The sequence below is a fragment of the Amblyomma americanum genome, chromosome 8 (assembly GCF_052857255.1).
Source record: "Amblyomma americanum isolate KBUSLIRL-KWMA chromosome 8, ASM5285725v1, whole genome shotgun sequence".
Classification (NCBI taxonomy): Eukaryota; Metazoa; Arthropoda; class Arachnida; order Ixodida; family Ixodidae; genus Amblyomma; species Amblyomma americanum.
This window is the reverse complement of record NC_135504.1, coordinates 7,857,348-7,885,331: the sequence shown is the minus strand read 5'-3', so window position 1 is coordinate 7,885,331 and position 27,984 is coordinate 7,857,348. Positions and strand designations below refer to the sequence as shown.

At 48.1% G+C, this 27,984-nt stretch overlaps 1 protein-coding gene across 1 annotated transcript in view; it reads left to right on the top strand.

Moving 5' to 3' along the window:
* LOC144100866 (transmembrane protein 114) overlaps window positions 1-27,984 on the top strand; it is a 114,055-nt gene that overhangs the window by 65,977 nt on the left and 20,094 nt on the right. Inside the window, exons 3-4 of the mRNA XM_077633754.1 lie at window positions 11,291-11,398; window positions 27,399-27,536. Of these exons, the coding sequence (XP_077489880.1) occupies window positions 11,291-11,398; window positions 27,399-27,536 (246 nt within the window). The remainder of the gene's footprint in view (window positions 1-11,290; window positions 11,399-27,398; window positions 27,537-27,984) is intronic.

The window sequence follows — 27,984 nt, the reverse complement described above, 5'->3', positions numbered from 1 at the left end:
TTCCCTTCCCCATATACTCTAGCTGGCGGCGAAAACCTGCATCGCGAGCATACCGCACTGTATGTATGAGAAGGCCTGTATATATAACCGCGCGCAGCGGTGGATCGGGGCGCGCTTTCTGCCAACGAGGATGCGATATTATTCAGCGAAAGAAAAAAAAAAACTTCAGTCACGAATCGCGCTCGGAGGTATACGGGCGGCATTATACCGCTTTTACCCGCTCTTTACGCGCCTCTCCCTTGTTCGAGCGAACGCAACTCTCCTTTCCCTCTGTCCACCCCCCCCCCCCCATCCCCCCATTCCATTGTTGTGGGTCTAAGGGAAAGGAATGCGATAGTAGGCATCATGCTGAGAAGATACTGTAGTTGCTTTGAACGATCTCGTTTACAAGAAAAGGTCCGCGTTTATGGGATTAGGAGGTATACGGTATGCAGCTACGTCATGCACTTGAACGAGAGAAGGTAGGTAGTACTCTCTTCAGCTCCCTTGACGAGCTCATTTCTTTTAAGTCCGTTGCCGGAGGGGGCGTGTGGGAGAGCCAAGGCTTCGTACAAACAAGGTAGTAGCTAAATGAGGAGCATACCGCGAATTACATTAATAATAACTGATGTCCTCTTCATCGTGAAAGAGGCACGCTGGCACAAACACGGTAGCTCATCGCCGAGTGGTTGCGGTTTATTTAGGCCGCAGCTAATGAGATTCGTATACACGGCACCGAAGTCTAGGGGAACGGCCGCTTTGAACTACGCACAGGTCTGTACTTTCTCTCTCCTCGTGTATGGAAGTCCAACCATGTGTGCGTGGTGCGACGAGCTTTGTCGTTAGTTCTATTTTTTTTTCGCCTCGAATGCATATTCCCGCAGAAGAAGCAAACACGGAGCTCATTAGGCACACGCAAGCCCGAGAGAGTATATCAGCCTGTATACACTCTGAGCAGAAAGGAATAAAAAGGAGAGTGAGCTGTCCTCGAGCGCACTGTCTTTTATGAGAGGAAGGACAACTTACTCCTTTTTTTACTCTCACATAGGCGTATTCTTGTTTAGAGTGTACTCTTTTAGATGGTCCGCATTTGTCTATTGCTCACGTTTCTTCAGACATATATCCCGACACTGCGGAAAAAGGCCGATGCTTTCCGTCGGTATAGGACTGGGCTGGCGCTGTCCTGTATTACTTAAAATAAAGCGAGAAGTCGCCTACATAAAACACCGATATACGAGAAATAAAAGCGAGAGACAAAAACGCAGCCGCCGCGGTCGGGTTCGAATCCGGGAACTTCGGCTACTGATCCGGAGTTCCCGGGCTCGAACCCGACCGCGGCGGCTGCGTTTTTATGGAGGAAAAACGCTAAGGCGCCCGTGTGCTGTGCGATGTCAGTACACGTTAAAGATCCCCAGGTGGTCGAAATTATTCCTGAGCCCTCCACTACTGCACCTCTTCTTCCTTTCTTCTTTCACTCCCGCCTTTATCCCTTCCCTTACGACGCGGTTCAGGTGTCCGCCGATATATGAGACAGATACTGCGCTATTTCCTTTCCCGAAAAACCAATTATTATTATTAAAGCGAGACGTACAAAAGGGAAAAAAGTTAGTGTAGTGTATATAGGAATATATCTCAAGGAGGAGTAGAATTCCTTTAACGGAGTGATTACTCATTAAACTCCATCTTTCTAGGACTTCGCAGTTTAAACACACACAAAAAAAACACGGAGTAATAGAGTGCAACCCAGAGGGGAAGCACAATAGAACCACTGGGGAGTAATGAACAATTAATCACTCTCTTAAGCAGAAGGAGAAAAAAGAAACAGGAGGGAAAAAAAGAACCACTGAGGATAGAACATAAATGCGCGCCCTAAATCCAGATATGAGTGATTTTTTGTTTGTGCACCCCGGGTAGGTTATTAACAACACGAGAGAACGTATTGTTATTAACGTTATTATTATTATTACCGTTATTAACGGAAGGTAATTAATGTTCCGTTTTTCTTTACGAAGAACAGCGCAGGAAGGAAGACTTCACGGCAAAAATACAATGATTGATTTTACATCCTCGTACAATCCATCCTGGTCGTTAGCAGCGGCTCGTTAACGAGGGACTAAACGCAATTTTTGGCCAGGTAAAAAAAAAAACGGCTATTTTAGAAAGTCGACCTGCGGCTTCATTTCGGCCCACCACTCATTTCCCTTTTGCGTACACACGCCCACCGCCCCGCGTATTCAGTGAGTGATTGTGATGAGAAAAAAAAAGGGGGTCAACCAAGGCCTTCGGGCCAAACTTCTTCCTCGTCACTGTGTGTAGGCGCTGAACCGTCGATGGTCGGCGCTCGAAAGGTGTGTGCAGTGTTCCATATAGATGGGGAGTGTCCCGTCCCACGTGCACAGCTGTTATAGTTCCTTCCTTCAGTTGCACAAAGCGGCGACCGGCAAAGGGTATGAAGCGTATACTGTAAGCTAGGTCGTCGTACATCGCCGATATCGCACGAAATGGCAGGCGTGGTAGGAAAACATAGGTCCGAAGCACACAGTGTGTGTACTCCGTCTGGGTGGAGGAAGAACTGTGCACGTCTAGGGAACGACAGTTCCGCGTACGTACATCGAGAGATGGCGCTCGAGCGTTTGATTCGGGACGTCTACGTGTCTCGCCGACTGGAGAACACAGGGATACAAATAAATATAAAAGCAAACAAAAAAGTGTCCGGAAGTATAGCGTGTTATGATTTTGCTTCGCCAATCGTTCGAGCGGAGGAAAAAATTCCCACGACTCCGTCGCAGGCTCCTTTGTAGTTTCTTGTTACTTTTCATAGCCGTGAAATGTTTCGATTCGAGGTATCCGCAATGCCAGAGGTATCGTGGCGCCATCTGAGCGCGACGGAAGGAACAAAAAAAAAAGCATTAGTTGATGTTGGGACACGTCAGACTCCGCGACATTTTCCTGAGAGAGAGGGGGGAGAAGAATGGGAAGGATTTCAGCTGGTTTTTTTTTTTTAATCGGGATGTGAGCGTTACAAAGTGACACAGTGGGTTCTGAGTGACACCGTAATGAGATGTAACCGGGCTAGCTCAAACTGACTGTGAGCTCGCACATGATTTGGAAAGAATGCACGAGAGGGCCGTAAAGGTTATCTGCGTTACGTTCAATTTTATCAAAATCTACGGGTGTAATCTGTAAGCCACTTGATTACAACTGGATGATCGTGGATGACGGGCTAAATACGACGACGTGATAGTATTAAGCCTGCACGTTACGAGCCCAGTTAGACAGTAGCTCATCAGTCATTTTGATCTCAGTCATCATCGCCATCATTCCTATCATGCAAGGTCATCATCCTTCCTAAACAAAAAGCGGGAACAAATGAAACTGCAAAATTCTTTCTTTTTAGAACGAGTGAAAAGATACATGCATGTCATGAACAATAGGAGTGGACACTTAAGCTCCGCCTTTATAGTATGACCAGAGCGATAGCGTTGATGGGTTATCGCCCATATATGCGGAATTGGTCATTCTCGACTCTTTACATTACATTCATGGATAACTGGGAGTCCTCATACCACTCCTGACACAGGGGTGCATGCGCCACTGCCCTGCGACGGCAGGTTCTGCCACCTGTGCGGATGTGCGACCCCGGGTTGCTCTTCCCGTGCAATCTCTCGCGACCAATCAATAATTTAACTGCTACCTGTCACGATGCGCAGTTTGCTCATTGTGATGACGCCACGAGGTCACGTGACCCAGGTGGCCCACCTGATGCTTCTCTGGGTATTTTTCGCTCACAACGCCGACTACGTCGGGTTTTCTGCAGAGCGGGAATCTCGTTAAAAGCGACTATGACCTTGTCGGATTCTTCTGCGCATATCTGTCACCATCATGAATTAGCTGGGCGGATCACTGCAAGCTTATTACTGGCTTTGCGGACTACTTCAGCGGCCTGTGTAGGAGCATAGATAGCATCACTTTGGCTCTTTACAATTTTGTTGTAGTGGTAGAAGTAGTGGTACTAGTAGTATACCAGTAGCATAGTTAAGTAGCAAGTTGATAGGTGTGCAGCGTTTAGTTCAGTCTGATTTTGTCTAGTACAGCTGTAGTGAAGTACTGACCTCAGAAAGGGCGGCGCGTTATCGTCATACACCGACCTATTTGATTGCGGTATTTCTATAAGAAATCCCACATTTCACAATCGCTTCGGTGTTTTTTCTCGAGTGCAGTAGTAGAGGAGCATGAGGTGGTTGCAACTGCAGTGACTACGTACTCTTTCCTGCAACTTTATGGCAGGTGGAAGATACCCTGGAAGGTGAGGGTTGCCTTATAGGGCAGATGTTAGGTGTTAGGGCTTTTACACAACCGTGCAGCAGTGAAAAGGCAAGTGGCCACATGAGTATAACAAAGACCACTACTACATTGAAGCATTCAATTTCAGGAGGCCATACACTTTTGCATCGTACATTTTGACGCTCAGGACACAATGCGATACACGACTGACGTCGTCACTGTCGACAGCTTAAAACTAATTAGAGGAACGTTCAGTTCCTTTAATCGCTACTAATTTCTTTCGGATTCCACTACCTTTCTTTGGTTTCAATCGAGCGCATTTCTGTTGCGTTGAGAACGGTCACTGGAAAACAATTCATGGTGCAAAGAATTCAGCTGGCAGTTTTAATTTATGGGAGTTCCCGTATTCTCGTTGCATCTAAAGCTCCCAGAATTATCGATGATATCGAAACGATACGTTATTTAAGGAATTATTTTGTATTGCGGCCCAAACCTTAGTTCGACGTGTTCATCATCATCATCATCAGCCTCACTACGCCCACTGCAGGGCAAAGGCCTCTCCCATGTCTCTCCTATTAACCCTGTCCTTTGACAGCTTCGTCCACCCTTTGCCTGCAAACTTCTTAATCTCATCCGCCCGCCTAACTTTCTGCCGCCCCCTGCTGCGCTTACTTTCTCTTGGAATCCACTCCGTTACCCTTAAGCACCAGCGGTTATCTTGCCTTTTCATTACATGCCCTGCCCAAGCCCATTTCCTCCTCTTGATTTCGACAAGGATGTCATTAACCCGCGTTTGTTCCCTCACCCACTCCGCCCACTTCCGGTCTCTTAACGTTGCACCTATCATATTTCTTTCCATAGCTCGCTGCGTTGTCCTTAACTTAAGCTGAATCCCTTTTTGTTAGCCTCCGTGTTTCTGCCCCATAGATGAGTACCGGTAAGATAAAAGTGTTGTGTACATTTCTCTTGATGGATATTGGTAAACTGCCATTAATGATCTGAGATATGCGCTCCACCCCATTCTTATTCTTCTAGTTATTTCCAGCGGACACTACCTGCCCCCCAACCCAAACCCAAACTAACGGGCTTGCAAAAAAAGTCCAGCAGTACCGCCGTGCACTGCTAAATATCTCGAGGGAAAGCTCAATGTCTCGCCTTGTGTACCAGACATTCAGAGTCTTAAGACGCCACAGACAGGTTTTTGGGCCGTCGTCCCGGCTTTTTTTTTTTTTTTTGTCGACGAAATGACAGGCATCTGTCACTCGACGAATCCACGAGAGCGAACTGCTCTTCCCGCATCTCTCCTGACAAGTATGATCCGGGTCTTCCGATCGCTCCTATCGTCTCTATCACTCCTTCCCATCAGACACCACCTCGTCGCCTGTCGTCGAAGCTCTGTGCCACTCTTCTGCATCATTGTGTGCTCATCCCTGACGCTGAACCACAACGTCTTCTTTGTTTTTGTAGCGCATGTCGCTTCGGGTTCCCATCAAGAGAAAGCAACCAAGGAGCAAAACGCAACGACTTTCTCCACTGCTCTTGTAGTAACGAGGCGAATCCCGTTGACGACGAGACAGGGGACACTTCTGACGAGGAGCCGGGAAAGAGCAAATAAGGAGCAGTCGTCTTTCTAAAGAAATAGACAGCAAAAAAGATTACACGAGTCTGGGGCACGCCTCTTGTTCATGCACATAATCGCTTCCACGAAGCTGTGTAACCGTACGCAACACGTATATAATAACGCCCCCTGTGACAACGAAAGCTATACGCACAAAGAAGCGGTCATCGCAGACGATTAGAGAAGCGTTTGCGAGTCTCAGATGAAAAAACTCAAAACATCACAAAATGCCTGACCCGCTACATGCAGTCCAGTGCGGAGATGGCGCTGGCAGACACTCGACCCTTCTTCCTCTTTCTCCATCTTTCTATCTCCCGCCTCTTTTTTCTGCTTCGGCTGTTCATAAAGGCCTTACTGTTTTTCTCGTTGCTCCGTGCGGCGCGTTTTCGCAGGCGGCAAGGAGCTTCTTCATTCAGGCGTTGAAGTGAGGCCACGTCATAATAACGGGCCTGGCCGGGCCAGCCAGCCGTGGAGAAGAAAACGAAAGAAGGAAAAAAGAAGAGCTAAACATAATAGAGAGAAGAGGCAGGCGGCGAAGGCGGCGGCGGTGCCCGTTTCATTGTCCTTGGCGCTGGTTTCATTCTATGGGTCGTGCAAGCTAGCTAGGCTTAGCTCAGCTCTCGCTGTGCGTCGGACCGTGGAGTTTCTTTCATCCGTGCTGCTTAGCACTTATACACAGTGCTTCGCACCAGAGGCGCTGGCGTCGAGAGGGTGAAAGGGAAAGGGAGGAAGAAAACGCCTCTCTTCTCTCTCTCTGTGTCTCCCATCTTTCATCGCCCTTAACTACCCAGCGTTGTCTTCTTCCTTGTGTCGTCTGCGTTGTTATATTTTTTTCGCGCCGCTGTTCTCTCGCCTGCTTTACCTCTCGCAGACGTAATTTCATCCCTCCAGGTGTTTCTCCTGGAACACCCTCTTCACGTGGCCCTGAATTTCGCCGCTAAAAGCGAACGCAGCGCCGCCCAACTCGTGTATACGTCGGCGTGCAGTCTACTGGGATGGCGAGTTATATATACTCCAAGGTCGAAAACGAAGTTTGTAGAAAAGTAGAAAAAAATAACGGCAAAAAAACAAACAGACGAAACGTGTGAGTGTGTGTGGAGTGGGATGCAGAAACCATTTTGGGAGATCGTCTGCTTTTTTCGGCTGGCTGCATGGGGAAAAAAATAATAAGAAAAGAAACGACGCCGTCGCCTTCGTCGTCTGCGTTTAAAATTGTCCGCTTCGAAACTTGGCCTAAACCAGGGTGGTGCTACAGTCGCTTTGAGCGGGGCGCAAATTACATAGAAGCGAAGCGTCTAAGCGTACCCTCATTTTCCTGAAAAAAAAAAAAAACGAATAAAGTGTGGCAATGAAGAAAAAGGTAGATTTAGCCCTCTATTTTTCACGCTGACTGCGCGCTATATAAAGGGGTTGTCGAGTTTTGTAGCCTCTTCCTTCAAGTTTATTTCTGTCGTATTTTTCGTTCAAGAAGAACGCCTAGCCAGTCGTGGAGGCGGCACTCTAAGCTTCACACCGCTTTGCGTGATAGTCGGGTACAACCGTCTGCATGCGACCATAGTCATTCGTTCCTAAAGAAGGGCCTTGAAGTATCCGTGTCTCCCTACTTGCTGGATGTGAATATCCGAGACACCGCACAGGCCATTGTTCTAAACCAAGGCCTAAGAGCGATTTCAGAAACGCATGCGGTTATGACGTTTTTTTCCCTTATTTCCACACTGAGATAACTGACTTATCTGATCTCATCCACCGTACCAGCGCTGTTTTCAAAGCTGAAACGGTGATTTTTTTTTCTTAAGGAGGGGGGGAAGGGGGGGGGGGGAATGTAACTCTGTCATAATGTCCGTGCGCCTCGCTTTAACTTTCTTCCTCTTCACTTTTGTAATGACACGTTGCCTTCTAGGACAACAGCCACTCTTCTTCATCAACGACGGTGAGCCGCTTTATAATTGCTGGTCTCAAGTCCTCATTAATATTGTTTTTCTCAGCGACGTTCTGATATAATAACAGCTCTCCCGAAGACTAGCTCGTTGGAGTTGTTTTGAAGTCACAGCATGGTTATATAGCCAAACCGGCACTTGAGACAGCGGGCTCTTATATTTGCCAGTCTAGCCACCTCTAGGCCGTCTCTTTTATTTAGTTTTTTTTAGACAACAAAATTATCCTGCTTCGCTGCCGGGAGAGACCAGATTATGCCGAAAACAGCGTGAGGGGTTGGAGCAGAGGCATCGTATACGTGACTCCTTTAATCTCAATTTGATTACAATAAAAATTTCTCATTTATTGCACATTTACAGCATTTATTCTTATTCTCCTGTCATGCACGACTATAAAAAACAGCAATGAAGGATATTATGTTTCAGTATTGTGTTTCAATATGTTTTGTGTTACAACACATATTGTGTTTCAATATGTACCTTTATCGAATATGTTGTTGTAGTGTTTACCTGACATGCTTTAACTCATAACTGTTCGCGGTTGCAATTCCTAAAAATTGTCATTAGTTTATCAATTTTATTATAAGAGGTCCCATTACAGCATACTGCTTTGGGACCTCTTTGTATATGATCAATCAGTATATGCCTGCATTTCTCATGTATTTTAAGAAATAAACTTCAAACAATAAGGATAGCGGTCTTGAAATTGTCGACCGCTATAGCAGAACGGATGTAACGCGTCCAAGTTCACGGTGAAACAAAGGGCGATGGTCTTCTTCGAGACCAAGGCACAACCGAAGCGGAGTTCGCAGTTACAGGAGAAAGAAAGGAATGCGTCCAAGTCAAAAACAAAGGCAAACAAAAATAACACATCCCAAGAAATGTTGACGGAAGCACCTCAAGAACGGACCCCGCAGACTCGCGGTGTACGATTTCCGTGGCTCCGTGCTTCCGTCATTTCGACAATAATGGCGGCCGTGAGCGCCCTTGGCGAATCACGGCGATGTTCCGCGCCGACGCGTTCCGCAGCGTGACTCCGCGGCTTCTCATACGTCTGCCGGGGCGGCCTCTGCAGATCGTTAACTCCGCCGCTATATGTGATGGTCGGTCCTCGCTATAGGCCAGAAGTCGCGCCGGCCCGGCATGTGAAGTTTCTATACGCCTTTGCCAGTGTTCCTCCGTCATTCCAGTTGCGAAAATCCTGGTCAAAATCTGAGCACTTCTTGTGATGTGTTTCTGAAGTTACGAAGACGGAAGCGCCGCCTATAGGAGGTATACGTATGAGGCTGTATTGGTGCCTGCATCGTTGGTGCATAAACATTGAGACGCGGCGCTTCCCGATCGATGCATGTGCGTTCTAAGACTTGTAAGCAGTCGTCGATTTCAGGTCACTGTTGTCAGAATTGTGCTCGATGACCGTTTGTGTTCGCTGAAACTTGTGAACTCGCTCTCCACATTCGCCGACATTGCACATATGAATCCCATGGACTCGCTAGGCCTACTCGTGCCGCTGATGAGTGTCAAAGGGTGAACATATGAAATGTAGTAATAATAATTCGGATAAGGTATAGGCAAGAGCAACTAGTCAGGTCGTCGTCTCATCGACGTGAAGGTTTCCCTCGGGCCGCCGATGCTGGTGCTTGCTGGTGCCTCCAGGTGGTGGCACCGTGCACTGTGCAGTGCCTTGTCGCATGGGCAGATTGTGAGACTAAAGAAAAAATCACAACGTTTACACTTGCTAACTATAAATCACGAAAATCAGCGATAGCTGTTAGTGTGTGCGCGAGCATGTGACGTCACCCGCACGCACACACTGCGCGCCTTCGGGCGCATCAACAGATGTCGCTGATTTTCGCGATTTATCCAGCGAGCGTAAATTTGCCAGTTTTTTTTTTAATCTCTGCCCCTTCCAGCGCTTCGTTAATTACTTGCTTCACGGTACGGTCTAGGTGTCGTACTGCTGTGAGACTTGTACCGGGCCTTTTAAATACTGATGAACCATAAGGACACGCGAACCCTCTGTGGCTTCGGCAGTGTGAATACGCTCGTGCCGATAGAGCTATGTTGTGAATCAAGTGTGACGCCGTACCACGGCAAAGTTTCGAGGGTAATGCTAGCACCTACATCTGTAATAACTGCCGAACACCCCGAGCTTTCTAATGGTTCCACGGTGCAGTCGTTCCTGGGAAAAGAAGGAGATTCTAAACTTTTATTCGACTACAACGTATTTCAATTAGGCCGCTTGATACAAAAAAAAAATGCAGAAGGCTGCCCAGGAGGGTAAACGTTGAACACCCCCCGTAAATGCGCAGTAGTGCAGCAGTCACTATAGCCTCGACATTGCCGCCTGTACGTATATACACAAAGAGGCAACAACTTCCGGGTCACATGGGGCGCAAGCCCAGGGTGGCCCTGGCGTGCACACCCAACAACAGCAGTACGGCGCCCTTGAGCAAACAGCAGGGTGCGTAGCAGTGTGCCGACGGGTACGGGTGTGGTGGACTGTGCTTTTCGCACCGAGCAAGCAGCGTGAGCGAAGCCATAGGTGTGTTTTGTTACGACTGTGCCGTCGAAGGCCGCTCTCTGCTGCCGGGGGGCGCTTAGCGCCGTGCCACTGCTCAGCACTGGACACGCATTATTAAACATGCCTCCCGCGCCGCAACTAACCCCCCCCCCCCCCCCCCCCCCCCCGTGCCTCCATTGTGCAACCATGCACGTGCAACTGCGTCGCTATATATGTAACAAACATGCAAGTGAGAGCGGATACCACAGCGGGGATCACACCTTATTTGGAACATGTATGCAGTCCGGGCCAAAAATTTCTCTGACACGCGCGCGCTGCAAGCTGAGCCGTTAACTCTTTTATTAGACGCTGGATCGAGATGACTCTTGCGGCGGTGGAAGTCAAACTCATGTTACTTTAATTTGTGGCAGTGAAATGATGTTATCGCTCACAAACATGACGCCTTTATGGACCTAAATCGCTTTCAAGCCGTCCTATAAACTTTTGTCCCCGACTGTGCATCCTTTGCACCCGAGCCGAACTAACGTCCACATTTCATACCACTGAACAGGAGTTGCGACTATAGGAGTGTGTTACTTAAGGTGCGAGCATTCACACCCCAAAAAAGTGCGGTAAACTGAAAAGAAATGCGCGAAGACCATCATAAAAATAAGTACTAAAACTAGAAACGCCCGAGAGTTACCCCTGATATTTTCAGGTGCTCACGCGGTCTCCGGCGCCTTTGCCGCGTTGTGTTTAGTCCTCGAGTATAGTTCATTCGGCGCTTGTTTTATATTACAGACCAATATTGACTGATTGGCCAAAGTTTAGAAGCCGGTGTTCATTGGAAGGGAAGACGTGTGTCATCACTGTCAGAGGTATACTGCGACTATCGAATGTGGCGAGACTGAACAAACTGGCCACAGTGAGGCGTGTGACGTTCATGCCTTTGTGTGTTATCTTTTCTCGCAGTGGAGACGTTCATGTCGCCGGTGCAGACGGACTGCGTCAACGTCAACTACTACATCCCCGAAAACGAGGAGTCGGACGGCTTCTCCGAGCAGCGCTGGGAACGACTCCGTGAGTGCCAACATTATTACCCTTCGCCACTCACAATATCTGAACGAGCTTATTAATGCGAGGTCATATTTCTAGGCTATGTCGACGGGGTCGTATCACCAGAACGTGTCTGCAGCGAGCGACGTTCTCAAAAGAGATAGCATCAAACGAATGGTTGTGATCGATAGAGGACGATGTGAGGATGATGCGCAAAAGGTTTGATGCCAATAGGATGATTACCTAATTAATTAGAGCCAATAATGTCAAAAACGTCGAAATAGCACGGACGTCGATGTAGTGATTGGACGGGAAAACAGCCGTGGATGGCAAAACAGAGGAAAATTAGGCAAACAAGTGAAAATAAACTTTGAAATGGATTGGAATGTGTTTGATGAGTGATAATTAATCGAACAAAAAGTTTGATTGACATAGAAAAAATATTTAATTAATTAGAAGCAAACGTCAACGGAGAGAAGGAGGGGCAAAGAGAGGCGACGAGTGTCGAGGAGGCGTCAATGATTTCGCATTCCTCCACTGCGGGTAACCGCAGTGATCTCTAACGTTTTCCTCAACGGGAAGTTGTTTATGAACGCATTATTTTGCTTGTCTTAAGATACCACAAAGACAATCAATATATCCGCAGATCCTCCCCCTCCCCGGTACGCTTGTAATTTCCTGAAATTTATTGTCAAAAACGCACCTTATTGGTCTTCTATTGCAGTCTTACCTGTTCAGTGCGCGCGGAGGACGAACTTTAAGGCAAGATTTTGCTACGCATCGGAAGGTTCGACCGTATACCCACCAGAATGCTCATAAGGGTATCTTACAATATTCCACAGTTGTCTCACAAAAATGGCGTCCAAGAAAGCTGGACTTGAATCAAACGATATCCCAGTTACTTTTCTTTACACACAGACTGAACTCTTGATAATTTCAACTTGAGCCGCCGCGGTGGCAGAGTGGTTACGCGCTCGGCTGCTGGCCCAAAAGACGTGGGTGCGATCCCGGCCGCGGCGGTCGAATTTCGATGGCGAAATTCTAGAGGCCCGTGTACTGTGCGATGTCAGTGCACGTTAAAGAATCCCAGGTGGTCGAAATTTCCGGAGCCCCTCACTACGGCGTCTCTCATAACCTGAGTCGCTTTGGGATGTTAAACCCCCATAAACCAAACCAAACCAAACCAATTTCAACTCGAAGGTCACAAGAAGTCCATTCGAATTAAGCGGAGTTCAAAATCAAGGGGAGCAATTTTAATACACTTGATGTTGGCGGGAGTGCAGCGTTAGTTCGGATGAACCGGAAGTTCGTATTATGCGAGTTCGAACTGCCGATGTTGCACTGTACTCTGATTTGCAGCGCGTAGCATTTCGTTTAATACGTCACCATGGTTTTGTCCAATCGTTTGCCGAGGCGTGCAGGAATATGACTGACGTGCTTTTATGCGTCAGCACTACTTGCATAGCTTGAACAGCAGCGTTGCGTGCTGAGAGTGAAATGGGGTTTAGGGCGAGCGTACCGAAACCTGTCACTTCTGCGTCGTGCTGCTCTTAATCCGCCTTTTTTCACAAGGCCGGTCTGCGCATGCGCGTTTAAACATTTGTAACTGTGCAGGGAGCACGTGGATATTGCCCCGAGAGTCGAGACATTTTCTGCCTTTGAATGTGCCAGTGGTCGGGAGACAGAGTCCGACTTTCCTCCGGGAAGAAGTCAGGAGAAAAGGGAAACAAACATTGTAAGCATACGAGACCTGAAATACGGACGTAAAATGTAGAACGATAATGCCAAAAATATTGCGTTCACGCTCAAAATTGCGCAGCAGTATAAACAAAAGCTCGACGACAAAATAAGAAAATCCACCAACATAATCTGAATTACAGTACTGCTCGCTATTAATAGTAGCACTTAGATGTTTACTGTGGGCCGCACCACCGTAAAAACAATCAGAATGGTGTTCAGACAATGAATGTTGTGAACATTTTAGCTCATTTATCCAACGTATCAGCTGAGCGTCCACTGAACAGTTTCGATTAGAGAGTAAACCCTCCAGTATTCGATATCAAATTCCGTGAAGAGGTAAAGCGATACCTCCGCTGACAACCAGCAGTCCTGCATTTCAATTGACGCACGGAAACGTCCCTTCTAATGCAAGAAATGAACACCACACCGTCCTGTAATAAGTGGTTACTAGTACGGACGATACAGTTTGTCGTTAACATTAGTGTTCTCATGAACGATAACTCTGTTCTTGTCGAGCTGAGAAGCAAAATAAATTTAGATTTTGAGCGTCACGTGAGTGTTCCCGTTGACGCGGGAGCAGACTGCACTACGTGACAAAGCACGACAACTTTAGAGACAATGTGCCGAACGGCCTTCGGAGGCAGCGGAATAAGTGACGGGAATGGCTGGCCCCGATGTGTCACAATATGTCACCACGCAGAGCGTCCCACTGTCGTCAATGGCGGCGGTTTATTTATTTCGACATCACAAACGACGACGCACAGCCGCAGACAAAGACCCACTTCGTGAGTTTGGCTGCGGACGCGGCCTCGCGTTCGTGTCTGTATGCCATGGTGAGACAAAGAGTGCCGGCAAGGACACTCGGCAGCGTCAACAGGGCGATAAAAGAAACAGAAGACAGTAACTTCGTGATGAGTTGGTTACTTTAGTGCTTTACTTTAGGCGCACATGCCGCGCTTAGTGCTAGCAAGTGTTCACAGAGGTCACAGCGGCCGCCATTTTGTTGTTCATGGAGAACGGGGAAAGGCCACCGGGAATATCTGATATTTATTTATTTATTTATTTATTTATTCATCACATTACCCACAGCGCCTGTTTGGCATTACAATGGGGGGGGGGGGGGGGGGTAGAGTTACAACAATTATTTGACATTATCGCAAGAAAAAAAAATATTAACAGAAAATACAATGCAGCATGATTTGATACAAACACAAGCATAAAATTACAGAAATGCGGCAAACGATTCATTAGATTTTGTTGAAACGACTTTCTGGGACAACTTATTCCATTCATTTATTGCTTTAGGAAAAAAATGACATTTTTAGTAAATCAGTTCTGCATTTAATTTCTCTTTGAAAGTGTGGTCCCTTCACATTGCGACACCTGCTACGGCTTGCACTACTGAAGCTGCGCGATGGTACCCGTGACGTCACGTGAATACCCCTAGGGCATTCACGTGAAGTATTTATTATCAGCATCATCATCAGCCTGACTACGTCCACTGAAGGCCTTTCCCATATCTTTCCAATTAGGCCTATCCTGAGCCAGCTGCCGCCATCCTAACCCCGCAAACTGCTTAATCTCATCTGACCTTCTAACTTTCTACCGCCCTTAACAGCCATTGGCTGTCTTGCCTTCGTATTACATGCCCTGCCCCAAGCCCATTTCTTCTTCTTAGGGTAAACGTCATTATGTGGCGTATACTCCTATAGGGTATTCACGTGGCGCCCGTGACGTGACGTCACGGGCGCCATTTTGTAATAGGTGTTCAGCACCTTCAGCAGTGCCTGCTGAGGCAGTTAACGATAAGCCTATTAGACACGTGCGCTGGCCTTTCGTCATGCTCCATGAACAACAAAATGGCGGCCGCTATGACGTCTGTGAATACTCCCTGCAGATTTTGATCTCTAAAAGACACGACAACTCTACCCAAATATTTGTTCGCAGCAAAGTTCTATTGTTTTCGTCTTGCGGCTGTGCTGACGTCCGTCCGGCAGCACAATAGTATTCATGCATGGTTAAGGTATTTGCAGCTAAAAATGGAATACATTTTCCTCGTTAACCCGATTCAAACTTGTGACATTGACGACGAAATTTACTGCATTCGGGACTCTGCGATCTGAAGGTGTAGGCCACGGCAGTTGGCTTCTTAAAACGGCTTCTGGTCGCATAGCCAGTCATTAATTTTTGTTTTGCTTTTTCTAGCTTGTAAGAGCTTCGTAGTTCATCAAACTAGTCTCTCTGCCATTAGACCGCGCTGATCGACCAATAAAATCGGGTCAACTGCAATTCATCTTCAGTGTCCCTTTAGAAAAAAACAAAGTGTCACTTCGTACCGGGTAGATGCTTGCAAATTCTGATTTTCATTAAACAAATTAAGCTCAAGAGAATTGCTTTCGCGCTTAACTCGTTCGGGCAAGATGGAAAGGGCAAGCGCAACACTTGACAGCCGCGCTATTAGCTCGCGGGATGCCCCATCAAGTCCGTCCGCGCGTTTTAAAAACGCAAGAAGACCCCGGGGTGAAAAATGACTCCGACAGGCGTCGCTGCTTCGCTGACGACGTCCGCATTCTTGCAGCCGCTCTATGCAATGTCTCCCTAAGTGCGCTCCCACTTTATCCAACAGGCTGAAGCAAACGCAGACGCGACACACACACACATGCATAACCGACAACGCCGACACTGTGACCTCGCGCAGTTTGGCCTCATTTTCCCATTAGCCGCCGCCCGCCCAGGACGCCCCCACGCGGTTAACGCCGTGCACCTGCACTCAAACTACTCTCCTGGCAGACAAAGAAGGGGTGAAGTAGGTGACGTCACATTGATAAACAGGCGGCAGACGGCAAAGGAAGAATACGCAGAAGATGCGAAGGAATAAGCACACGGCGAGTAATTAAGAATACGCAGACGGAAAAGAGCACACAGGAAGCATCAACATATAGGCAAACGGCGATGAATGTATAAACAAAGAACAAACGATAAACAAGGGGCGATTAAAGAGTACGCAGACAGCATCAATGTATAAGCAGACGACAACCAAAGAATACACAAGCGGTGGATAAAGGATACGGTGACGGCGTACAAAGAATAAGAAGACGCCGGAAGAATACATAGACGACGGCACGCTAAAGTGTTGGCCGCTGCCGCGGTGACAAAGATGGCGGCACGGTGCCTGGAGTGTACACAATGGAAGAGGACGAGGCGGGAGGGGAGGGGGGGAGGGGGAGAAAAGGGGGTGGCCAGAACGACCTACAATAAACAACGCCGAGGAATAAGCAGTACATAGTTTCCATGTTCCTATCTCAAAGACTCCCCACCCAGCATCAGGGGCTGCAGACATATCTTAGCTCACGGCCATATAGCCACTCTAGCACATACTGTCCACATTAAACGCATTCGCGGCCAGAAGGGCCTGTTGGTCTCGTGAAAGCTGGCACATACACTGATCCTCTCCACATGAAAGAGAGAGAGAGAGGCACATACACTGATCCTCTCCACATGAAAGAGAGAGAGAGAAAACAGCCTCCGCAAGGAAAAAGTATATGTACAAGACAAAAAAGGTCAACCACAAAGTTCTTCCTTTCCTCTTCCAGGCATCGCCGCCGGCAAAAACTGGCGCGCAATGTGTCTTTGTGTTCCCCCTTGTATACTCCTCCACGGTTCTCGGGTATAACAGCTAAGCAGCGGCGTATAACGGTACAGGCCCAGCCACTGCCACTGAGCAAATACGCGCGATAGCTCCTCCGCTGCTGCGCGCGCCCTCTCCCTAAGAGCCAGAGACACGACGCCAGCGCGGAACTAGCGATACTATAAACGCCGCGCCAGCCCAAGCACGCGGAGAGTTCAGCAGCGTCAGCGCTATATCGTCGTCGTCGAGGAGGTTATTAGCGGAGACGACAACATCGCCAGGAAATGCACGCACGCGTGCCTGCTTTTCCGCTCGAGAGAGACTTGCAGCGCCCCCCCCCCCTCCCGCCCAACACACACACACACACACACACATACACGCATATATAAGCCTAAGACGCATACACCGGCGCCGAAACGATGCACACGGGTAGAAGCAGCAGCAGCAGCGCTCATTGAAAGCGCGTGCGGTGTGCTCAGGAAAAAGGACCTGCGCCTCCTTCTTTAGGACTAGAAGGTCAACGGCGGGTCACTGAAGGTTGCGTTGTCGTCGTCGTGTGTAACGGTCTTTCTTTCTTCCTCCTTCTCTTTTTCCTTCATTTTCTCCCTCCCTCTCTCTTGCTTAGCTTCGCTTACTAGGTTTCCCTCCAACGCGATGAACTAGGGACATCGCCAAAGACTAACCTCTTCTAAAACACAGATATTAGGCCTAACGGCTCGCGGCCCGAATCGAGACACAATAATGCAGCGTCGCATATGTCTGCCATTTCTTTCTCTCTCTATCTTTTTATCTCTTTTTGTTCTTCACGAACGAAGCCTCGATTCTGGTCTCGAAGCAGTGCGCTGCGCGCACGTGCGCAATGTGTGGCCAAGATTGAATCGTCGAACCGTGTCCCGGCCATCATCGTTGGCCCGGAACGTCGGGAAAAAGCTCGAGCACCCGACCTCTTCTCCTCGCAAGAAGAAGGGAGAGGAGGAGAGGATCGGGTGAACCTTCTTTCAGCCCGGCGTCCTTTTCCTCAATCTACTCACTTCTGTCTTTTATTTTTTTTTTCGTTTTTCATTCGCAGAAATAGAGGGAGAGAAAAAAAATTAAAGGAACCAACCTAGCAGAGACGGCCATCATATACCCCCCACCCGTGTAATGTAGTACGTACGGAAGGCGGCAGGAAGCGACGAAGGCACGCCTCTGGTCGTGGCCCTGTAAATAGATTACACGCATCGAAGAGCCGCTGGAGAGATGCACGCCCCCTCTCTTGGAGAAGAGGTAAAAGATGCAGGAAAAGTGCGCGACACGCGATGTGCCCGCTTGATATTCATGGATATCACGACGCCTGCATTGGCGTACGTTGCTTGGAGCGCAGTGAGGCGAGGGTCTGCCGTAAAGACAAACTAGGCCTGGGCGCGACTGTGCCGTTGACACCCCCTACAGAGGTCGTGTGTGTTGGTTTCCCTGCGCGGAGGTTCGCCTGGAGGGTTAAGGGTGTCGAGTGGTGACGCGTCCCCGGACATTTTTGCGCAGCGGATTTTCCTTTTCCAATTCGTGTCGACAGGCTTTACGAAGACTGTTCGAGCTCTGATGGTAGCGGAAATCTTCGGCGGTGGCGTGTCGCTCTAATTTTGTTCGTGGTGTACGCCCTGCACTTATTGCAACCGCGGTTTTCGCGGTCAATTCCAGAGGCACTGACCGTGACGAGAAGCGAGGCTTTTAAGGTGAGAGCCCATCTACTCGACTCGCGTAATGGGTGAAAACCGCCCCCACCACCACCGTAACAACTCTGGCGCCTGTTCGGGGTGCAGCACCATTTCATCGTGTCTTCCAACCTTTCCGTTCTGAGCATTGAGGACAGACGATAAGCTTCCGTATGCAAGATGTGTTGAGGAAAAAACAAGATGCGTGAACTTAACTGTGAGTCGCACTTGTTAGGGGCGTTTCAGACCAGGATACCCAATGTCTTCTAGGTCAGCCGCATCGTCATCGTCGACGGATTTTCCTCTAAAGCTCTGTAATCGTTCCAGCTATGAAACCTCAAATCAAGACAGGCTATGTTCCGCGGCCAGTTTGTAGAAGTTACCAGACGGTGACGTCTTCAGTGAGCTGCAGACTTTAGATTTAGCGGAGCCCTGTCAATTGTTTGTTCCCAGTATTTAAGTTCTGAGCAGCGTTGACCTGTTGCTCTGAACACCGTGAGTGTCCTGGTAGTAGCTCTACCTTCCGACTCTGACCATTCATAGTGCCGGATTATGAAACGTAGGTTCCCTGATCAGTTTCCGTCATGGGGCCAAAGTTTTCTTATTCTGTGTCTCTTATGACGGTACATAATTCCACAGCCATAGTGGTCGGAAGGGGAAAAAACTATTAGACAATCCTCGCAATGCTTTAGTATTTCCGAGGTTGATACACTAAAGTTCATAATATCCCAGGTGGCATACATTCCGTTCATTACACCCAAAGTAGTTACACATAAAAGTTTGTTATATCCGAGGTTAACACTGGAATCTTCGTTATAGGCGATGTTAACACACGAAAGTTTGTTATATACGAAATGGCCTGCTAAGCTTCTTTGCGCCATGCAGTACGGCGGTCGCCACTTCCGCATACTTAAATGCTCATGCATTAACAAATGCAATCACTGCTTTCACTTCGCGTTCCGGTACACTCATAGTCATAAGCATCATCAGCCGCAAGTGTGAACGCCCTTTCTTCTGCCGCTCTCCGAGCATCCTTGCTTGCACGAAATCGCCGCGCAACGCTTTCATCAAACCCGTTCAAGTGCGAGGAATGCGCACGTAGCTATGAGCAGCGCCTTGACACTTGAAAGACACCTACAAACCAGCTTCACACAACGCCGCGCGTCGTCTCCTTCTGTGACGTCATTTGTCCCTTTCGTCGTGCGCAGAGAAACCGAGCTGTCCTCCGTTTCTCCACCGCATCTCGTGTCGCCACTGCTGTTGCCGCCGTGTCCAATCGCCGGCGCCTTTTCAAAGGCTGCGCTAATGGTCGCTCGGGGAAGGAAGGAAGGTTTTGTACACCGCGGGACAGGAGCCGGAAGTGGCCAGCATTTCGGACGACGAAATGGCTTCTTGTCTGTGCCGGACGTCGCGCGCTTTCTTTATGTGTGGCCAGACAGCGGCAGTTTTGTCTCCGTCGTCACGGTGCTGGCTGTACGTCTGGGCGCAATGCAGTGGCCATGCCAGAATCGTTGTACGGATACGCGGGGCAAAGACCGTGCGGCTGACGTTGCACGGCGCGTGAAAGTGCTGCTTCGACGGTTCCTTCGGCTGTGTACGCCGAGTCGTCGCTTGAAGCGTGGGAAATTGGCGTCGTTAGAGGCAGCCTTTCGCTTTGACGCACGGTGGTATATCGGACCCGGAACATCGCACGTGCTTTCTAGAACCCCGCCGCGGTGGCTCAGTGGTTAGGGCGCTCGACTACTGATCCGGAGTTCCCGGGTTCGAACCCGACCGCGGCGGCTGCGTTTTTATGGAGGAAAAACGCTAAGGCGCCCGTGTGCTGTGCGATGTCAGTGCCCGTTAAAGATCCCCAGGTGGTCGAAACTAGTCCGGAGCCCTCCACTACGGCACCTCTTCCTTCCTTTCTTCTTTCACTCCCTCCTTTATCCCTTCCCATACGGCGCGGTTAACATGTCCAACGATATATGAGACAGATACTGCGCCATTTCCTTTCCCCCCAAAACCAATTATTATTATTATATTTCTAGAAAGATATGGTTTGGTTGGTTTATTGAGGTTTAACGTCCCAAAGCAACTCAGGCCATGAGGGACGCCGTAGTGAAGGGCTCCGGAAATTTCGACCACCTGGGGTTCTTTAGCGTCCACTGACATCGCGCAGCACACGGGTCTCTGAAATTTCGCCTCCATCGAAATTCGACCACCGCGGCCGGGATCGAACCCGCGTCCTCGGGTCAGCAGCCGAGCGCCATAACCGCTGAGCCACTACGGCGGCTCTTTCTAGAAAGACTGAGGATGACAGAAAAGAGCTGGCTGTCACGTTTACCGAGAACCGAAACCTGAGAAAAGAATAAAAGAAATGTTGTTAACTAATGCTGCCAACACTGGTAGACTGGTCAGACGTCAGGAGGCAGTTGAATGCTTTTAGGGGAAACATTGTATTGACATCGCTCTGGCTTCGAGTTTATTAGCTCGGCCCTGCTTTCTGCTAGCCAGCCTGGTTAGCTTAGTTGGCAGGTCCACTGTTCTGAACAGCTGGTGGTCCCAGGTTCAACTGAACCGTTTTCATAAGCGTATTTTGGTGCTCAGCGCCACTCCTGTATTGCGGAAGTACCCACGGTACTTATGTGGAGCCCTCCTCTTTTGGGTTCATCCATTTTCTGTATTGGGGAGGGGGGGGGGGGGGTTCTTGTGTGGATGTTGGTTACAGGCATCCTAATACACAGATATGCCTCTAAAATGTTTCATAGTGCACTTCAAGTTTTTATTTAGGCGACGCCGAGAGATCGGAACTTTGGTTTGAAACCGCAAAAAAATTAAAAAGAACCAGAGAGAGAGAGAGAGAGAATGAAAAGGAAACGCAGGGAGGTTAACCAGATGTGAGTCTCCGGTTTGCTACCCTACACTGGGGATGGGGGATTGGGGTTAGAAAGATGACAGAGAGGAAAACGCAAAAAAAAGGAACGTGCACACATGGAGACACACACACACAAGGCGTTCCAGTTAAAGTCTTTCACACAGGCCGGTAGATTGTAAGAAGCGCAAAAGCGCTTGCACGTCCTTCTTCTGCGACGGTAGGTCCTTTCGATGTTGTAGAATTCTTTTTTCGGATAGCGGTTGGTCGTCCAGTTGGTCAAGTTCGTGGCTAAGGCATGCCCTCTGTGGACTGTACTGCGGGCAGGAGCACAATATATGGCCAATTGATTCTTCATGGCCGCAGTGGTCACAGGTTGGGGTGTCGGTCATCCCTATGCGGAAGGCATAGGCTTTAGTAAAGGCAACACCCAACCAAAGTCGATATAAAAGCGTGGCGTCTCTACGGCGAAGCTGTGATGGCACTCGAGGACTTAATGTTGGATCAAGTGAGTACAGTCGCGTATTTCTTAAATGTGGCTCATTCCATTGCGACTCGGTGCACTGCCGAGCAAGTAGGCGGAGCTTCCGTGCCGCGTCAGTTCTAGAAAGAGGAATTGGGACGTGGCGCTCCTCAGTACGGGCCGAGCGGGCAGCGTGATCCGCCCGCTTATTGCCGATAATCCCGCAGTGACTTGGAAGCCACTGGAACGTTATTTCATGGCCGGCATCACTTATATGGTGTAACGTTTCTGCAATATGGAAGATGAGTTGTTCGTGCGGTCCGCGTCGTAGAGGTGACACTAGAGACTGCAGTGCCGGCTTCGAGTCGCAGAATATTGTCCATTTGTGTGGCGGTTCATCACCAATGTGATGAAGGGCAGTTAAGAGCGCTGCGAGCTCTGCTGCCGTCGATGTTGTCGCGTGGGTCGTCTTAAATTTGATTGTTGTAGCTTTCGCTGGAATGACGATTGCCGCCGCGGAGATGCTTGGAAGAACAGATCCATCAGTGTAAATATGCGTTGAGTCACAGTAGTTCTCGTACAAGTGTAGTAGCGTGAGCTGTCTAAGGGCTGGTGATGACAGATCAGCTTTTCTCGAGATACCAGGTATTGCGAGGTTGATTTTTGGCTGAGCGAGGCACCATGGAGGGATCGAAGGTCTCGCAGCCGGAGTGAAACAAGCTGGCAATGATTCTTCATATGCAGTTATCGTTTGGCTGAAAGATGTGTGTGGCCTGTCCGCTGGTAGAGAGGCTAAATGGTGACGAGGATTCCTCGCTAGATGCCTTATATGGGTCCTGAGTACTTCAATTTCAATGTGGGTCTTGACAAGGTGGTCTCTAGCGATTACTATCGTAGCCACTGTTGAAGCACTCTGAGGCAAGCCTAGACAGATCCGGAGCACTTGACCCTGAAGACTTTGTATTGTGCGTAGATTCGTTTTGCCTGTGTTGTTTATTGCTGGCAAGCTGTATCCCAGAAAATAACCAGAAACCATGCAGAACACGTCTTATTCTGGCTTCCGCAACGGTTCAACGGCACTTTTGTTGCTACCGTCAACATGCGTACTACGTGATCGGTCGGACGCCTTCTGGCTCCTTCTGGATTCCTGCTGTCAGTTATTTTTTTTCATTTGTAATTCGAAACTTTGTGAAGCGTTTGATCCTTTCACAGTTTGTTCTTTGAGTGAAGGATTTGGCAGCGTGTCGCAATTAATATACTTGCAGTTAAGGAGATGAAGTTTTCCAAACACAAAGACGACTAGACAATAAGGCGCAACGCCACTTGCATACGCGAGACAAGTGTATATGTGTGTTGCTTCCCCGTACATTGCTTTCGGTCGCTTGTTTTTTTTTTAATTGGTTCGTCGTGGCTCCCAGTATTCGGAATTAAACTTCTAATTACACTTTTGTCTTACGGCCAAGTACTTAACTTCCACGCTGTTAATTTTTTGGCATATTTTATATTTCAACTACTGCTCTAAACACGACCATTTGTGCGTTGATTCCTGCTAGATAAATTGCTCTTGTTAACAAACAAGCCGGTATTAACTATACGCGACTTTGAGCGCACACGGGTCTCCATATATCGCCGAAAGAAGCCGGTAGTTCCTCAATGAAGAATAATGTTCGCCGAAAAAAAAAAAAAACTCGAAAGCTGCGTTCCGATATAAACAGTGAAAAAAGTCCTCCAAACTTTCAAAGCATAAAAAAACGAAAACTGTAAACTCTAGCGAAGTCCCGTGGGAACCGGTCTATAGCAACGAGTAGGCTCAAAACAAAACCATCCGATTACTACACCCAGCTCCTCGCCATAGCGTAATCCCCAGGGGAAGTGTAATGCGCAAACGCGGTCGTGTGCGCCAACGAAAAAATGAATGCAAGTAGACCATTCTCTGATGAGTCATTAACGCTCAACCGGTTAATTATCTCGCGGTTGCGTGCGTTCTCTGCGAGCGCAAGCCTCAACCACGCCTGAGTTTACGCGCGGATGACCCCTAAATTATGGAGATAATGCCAGCCTCCACGGGCTTGCTCAGGTCCGCGTCGTTGCAGCTCGGCATTCCATTATATTTCATGGCCGTCGCTGTTCACGCATAAAAAAAAAGAGAAAGAAATCTGCGAATGTTGGCAAACTGATTATATGCCTAATTACGGTTACAGTGCTGCGCTACTTTGACAGGGCTGACGGAATTCGTTTTGCTTCTGGTTCTTGTCTCAAATGTTGCGCTGTTTCCCGATTAGCCCTGTTAATTACGCTCGCAAGTGCTAACGAGTCGCTGTAGAGCTTAGTTAAGCTCCGATGAAAAGTGGATTCACGCGACGCAAAAATGGCCCGCGAACCACCGCGGACCAGGTGTGATGTGAAGTCTCACTTCCTTACTCCTTCGGGTTGGATCGCGTCTGGCCCATGGTGTTGGTGAACGATAGTTCGGCGAGTTACTCGTGCAAAGGCGAAGGTCGGAGCAGCGGTGATAAGCGGATCAGGCTAGCGAGGAGCCTTTATCCGTACGCGGGCCAGGTGCGGACCCGACGGAGCGGAAGTGGTACACACACCACGTGACGCCTGGTCCGCGGTGGTACGTGGGCCATTGGTCCGTCGTGTAAATCCACCTGATAGCGGGTCTTTTCTCGCCTACTCAGTTTGCTACGCAATATTGTGAAATATAATCACTTTTCATTCATTCATTCATTCATTCATTCATTCATTCATTCATTCATTCATTCATTCATTCATTCATTCATTCATTCTTCTGCAATAATGCCAGCTGCAGGCGTAAGTGGCTCCTTCTGCGAGCTGAACCGATTCGGCATGCATTCTGACTATGAACTGTTATTCGAAGCTGAGTTCTTGACCGCCTCGAATTTTGCGTGAGCTAGTAACGTTGCTGTCACAATACCGACAAAGTACCGCGCGCACGGTATCTTTGAAAGTTGGCAACCGCGGAGTTATGAACTTGTTACTTATGGTAGTGTATTAGGCTTGTAATAAGGAAGTAATTACTCACTGACATCCGCCCAAGCGCAGCCCGAATGCGGATACAGAGGGAAGCTATACAAACAGCTTCCACAGAAACTTCGTAGTTAAAGAAAAATTCGTCCTGGATCGGGTGCTATGGCACAAGGTATTTTTTTTTTACCCAAAGTGGGAACAAAAACTCGTCTTCCAAGCATTTCACCCTAAACAAGCCGAGCACCATTGAGAGGGGAAAGCTTTGTACCTACTGTATTACCTGTGGGTTGTATGGTGGTATGTATGGGATGCATGACTAATACCGGTGTGATGCACGGTTAACAAGTAATAAAGTTTGAGATGTCTAAGACACAACTTTCAGAATCATCTCAGTCGAAGGTTTCATAAATGTAACTAAAGTTTCAGTGTATGTGGATATGTATGCAGTGTAACATCCCAAGCCTGTTAGGCATGATAACATCCATTTATCAGTGTTTTATATTTTAACTTTTTATATTCTTACGTGCACTTAAAGCGTGTTACCTACAGATACACGGGTACACAGTACACAGCTCGAACGTGTCTCAGCTAACAACAGTGAGATCTCTCGGTTTGTGACAACCGCATCGCGTTGCTTTATCTTGAAGGTGCACTAAAGAGGAATCTGAACTCGTCTTTTTACCACGGTAACTCGATACACGTTCAGAAAAATCTTAGAAGCTTCAAATTATTGTCATGTGTGGCCGATTTCCCTAAATAAATCGGATTAAACGTCCCGGCTCCCACCTTTTTTTGAACTCAACGCTGAAGGTATGAGGAGTCATCCAGTCCCTTGACGGCTTGTCGCTCTGCCATCGGCGGAGTGATACGTAAATCAAAGTCCACGCGTAACTTTATTTCCGTGGGCCTAATTTGCGGCTATATTGTCTGTGACTTAAACTAGTTATTCATAGGAACCTAAAAAAACAATATAAAAGCGAAAGCGAAGCCGCCACACCTTTATAAAATCGTCTACAGACTTCTTATAGACTCTATCGACTTTCTATAGATACTTCTTTTTGTCTATTCATAGTCTATAGGCAAAAGTCTACTAAAAGTGTATGACCGTAAGTCCACGTATTGTCTATAGACTGTCTATAGCATTTGTATTGCCTATACACTGTTCTCTAGGGTTTGTCGATAGACTTTATAGACAGAAGTTTATGGACAGTCTATAGACTGTGTAAAAAAATTTTTTAAGGGCGGGGCGGGCTGAAAGGCACTTCACGCGTTGGTTGACTTCTCCTACCTTGAGCGTTGAGTTGAAAAAGAAAGCCGGGAGCCGGGACGTTTAATCCGATTTAAATTAGGGAAATCGGCCGCACAGGACAATAATCCCAAGTTTATCAGAATTCTCGGAGCGTGTAGATCGAGTTCCCGAGCTGAAAAATACGAGTTCAGATTCCTCTTTAGTGCACCTTTAGCGAACAAACGCAGCCGCTAGGCGTTCGCACCAGCGTTGGCGACGTAAGGCGAGGTCGAAGGGGAAGCATTCCCGCCTAGCACATATCCTAGCCACGATTCATACACCGCCGCCGCTGTAATAATCGAAGGCGAAGGCCGCCGGAGTCTGTCTCGAGAGAAGCAAATTGGCTCGGCGTGACTCGAGGCCCGCTGAGAGATCGACACCTTAGATCGCCCCGGCAGAACTGGCGTAGAACTGCGCGGTATATATATATATATATATATATATATATATATATATATATATATATATATATATATATATATATATATATATATATATATATATATATATATATATATATATATATATATATACACGGCGATTTTCGCGGCCGCACCCCGAACTAGCCGCCTTTCTCACGGTTCCCCGACAACAACACTCGTTAACGAGGTGGCTGGAAGACAATGGACGGCGAGATTCTGCATGCAAAGTGGCGGGAAACGGTGTAACCACAGACACAATATGCGTAGTCAGTGAGTCATATACGGTGCCGCTCGTGCAGAGTGTTAAGTAAAACGTCCCTTTTTGTTGAAGAAAAATTAATGGATTATTTACGCAAAGCACGTTCTGTATACAGGGCGATTCTTCTCGGAACTGCGGTTAGTATGTCATTTTTGCTAGTGGTATACGAGTGAATGTCCATAGCGTCTCCTTTGAAACTGGGCGCTAGCCAAGGTTCTTTATTAATAGGTTTTTTTTTTACTTTAACAACCACTTTGTTCAAATTGACCGTCCTTGGTATTATATTTCCATAACAGCAAGGCTATGGTGAATTCGACTCTTACAATCTTCTCTCCACGTTGCGCCATCTGTCGGTTCTTGTCAACGCTACCTGACCCAGTCAACATTTCGTTACCTTGGCGGTAACGCAGCTTGTACTGCAGCTATGGAACTCTGTTGCAGTGCTGTGTCGCTATTGGCTCATAAAAGTCTTGCTGAAAAGAACACGTTAAGGATGTTTGCTTCGTAACTCGCCAACCGCTGAGAGCATTACGAAAGACCTTCGAGTGCATGCAGTCACGTTTGCATCCATTATCGACCATTACTAGCACCACGGAAGCCACCACTAATGGCGTCCGTGACGTCACAAGCGATACATCTACGTCGCCATGCGTGTGTCTTATCTCGTGCCTTATCTCCCTCCCCGCAGACATGGCCCGCTCCGTGGTGGCGCTGTTCATCATCTCCTTCTTCTTCGCCTTCCTCTCATTCTTCACGGGCATCGCCGGATGCTGGAAGCGCTCCAACAGCAACATCATCGCCACAGGGCTGCTCCAGATACTGGCCGGTAAGCTTGCGTGCACATTCACAACGGAGCCGTAGCTACTGGTCACGTCACAGGGTGCCTGCGATGAAGCAAACCATAAACGCAAGCGAACTGCGTCCGCCGCTGAGTGCAGCTTGAAATGGGCACTGATAACAACCCTATTTAATTATTATTCGTATTTAAACAATGTGAGTTCTAACGCCGTTAAACCGAGCATGACGTGCGGAAGCACTTGGCTTCGAATTAGCTTGACTATTATTGCCTGAACATTGGCTTAACTTGTCCTTAGAGTTCGCTTGGCTCTTGCCTAGACATCGCCTTGCAATGTCCTCCAAGATAATTTCTTTTAAACTTCCGTACCACGTGACATTCCCCTAGCCACACCGTATCCATTTCATTTCATCTCAAAGGTCAAGGGTCAAAGGTAGAGTCTTCAGTGACCCATCGGCTTTTTTTTTTTTTCAGGATT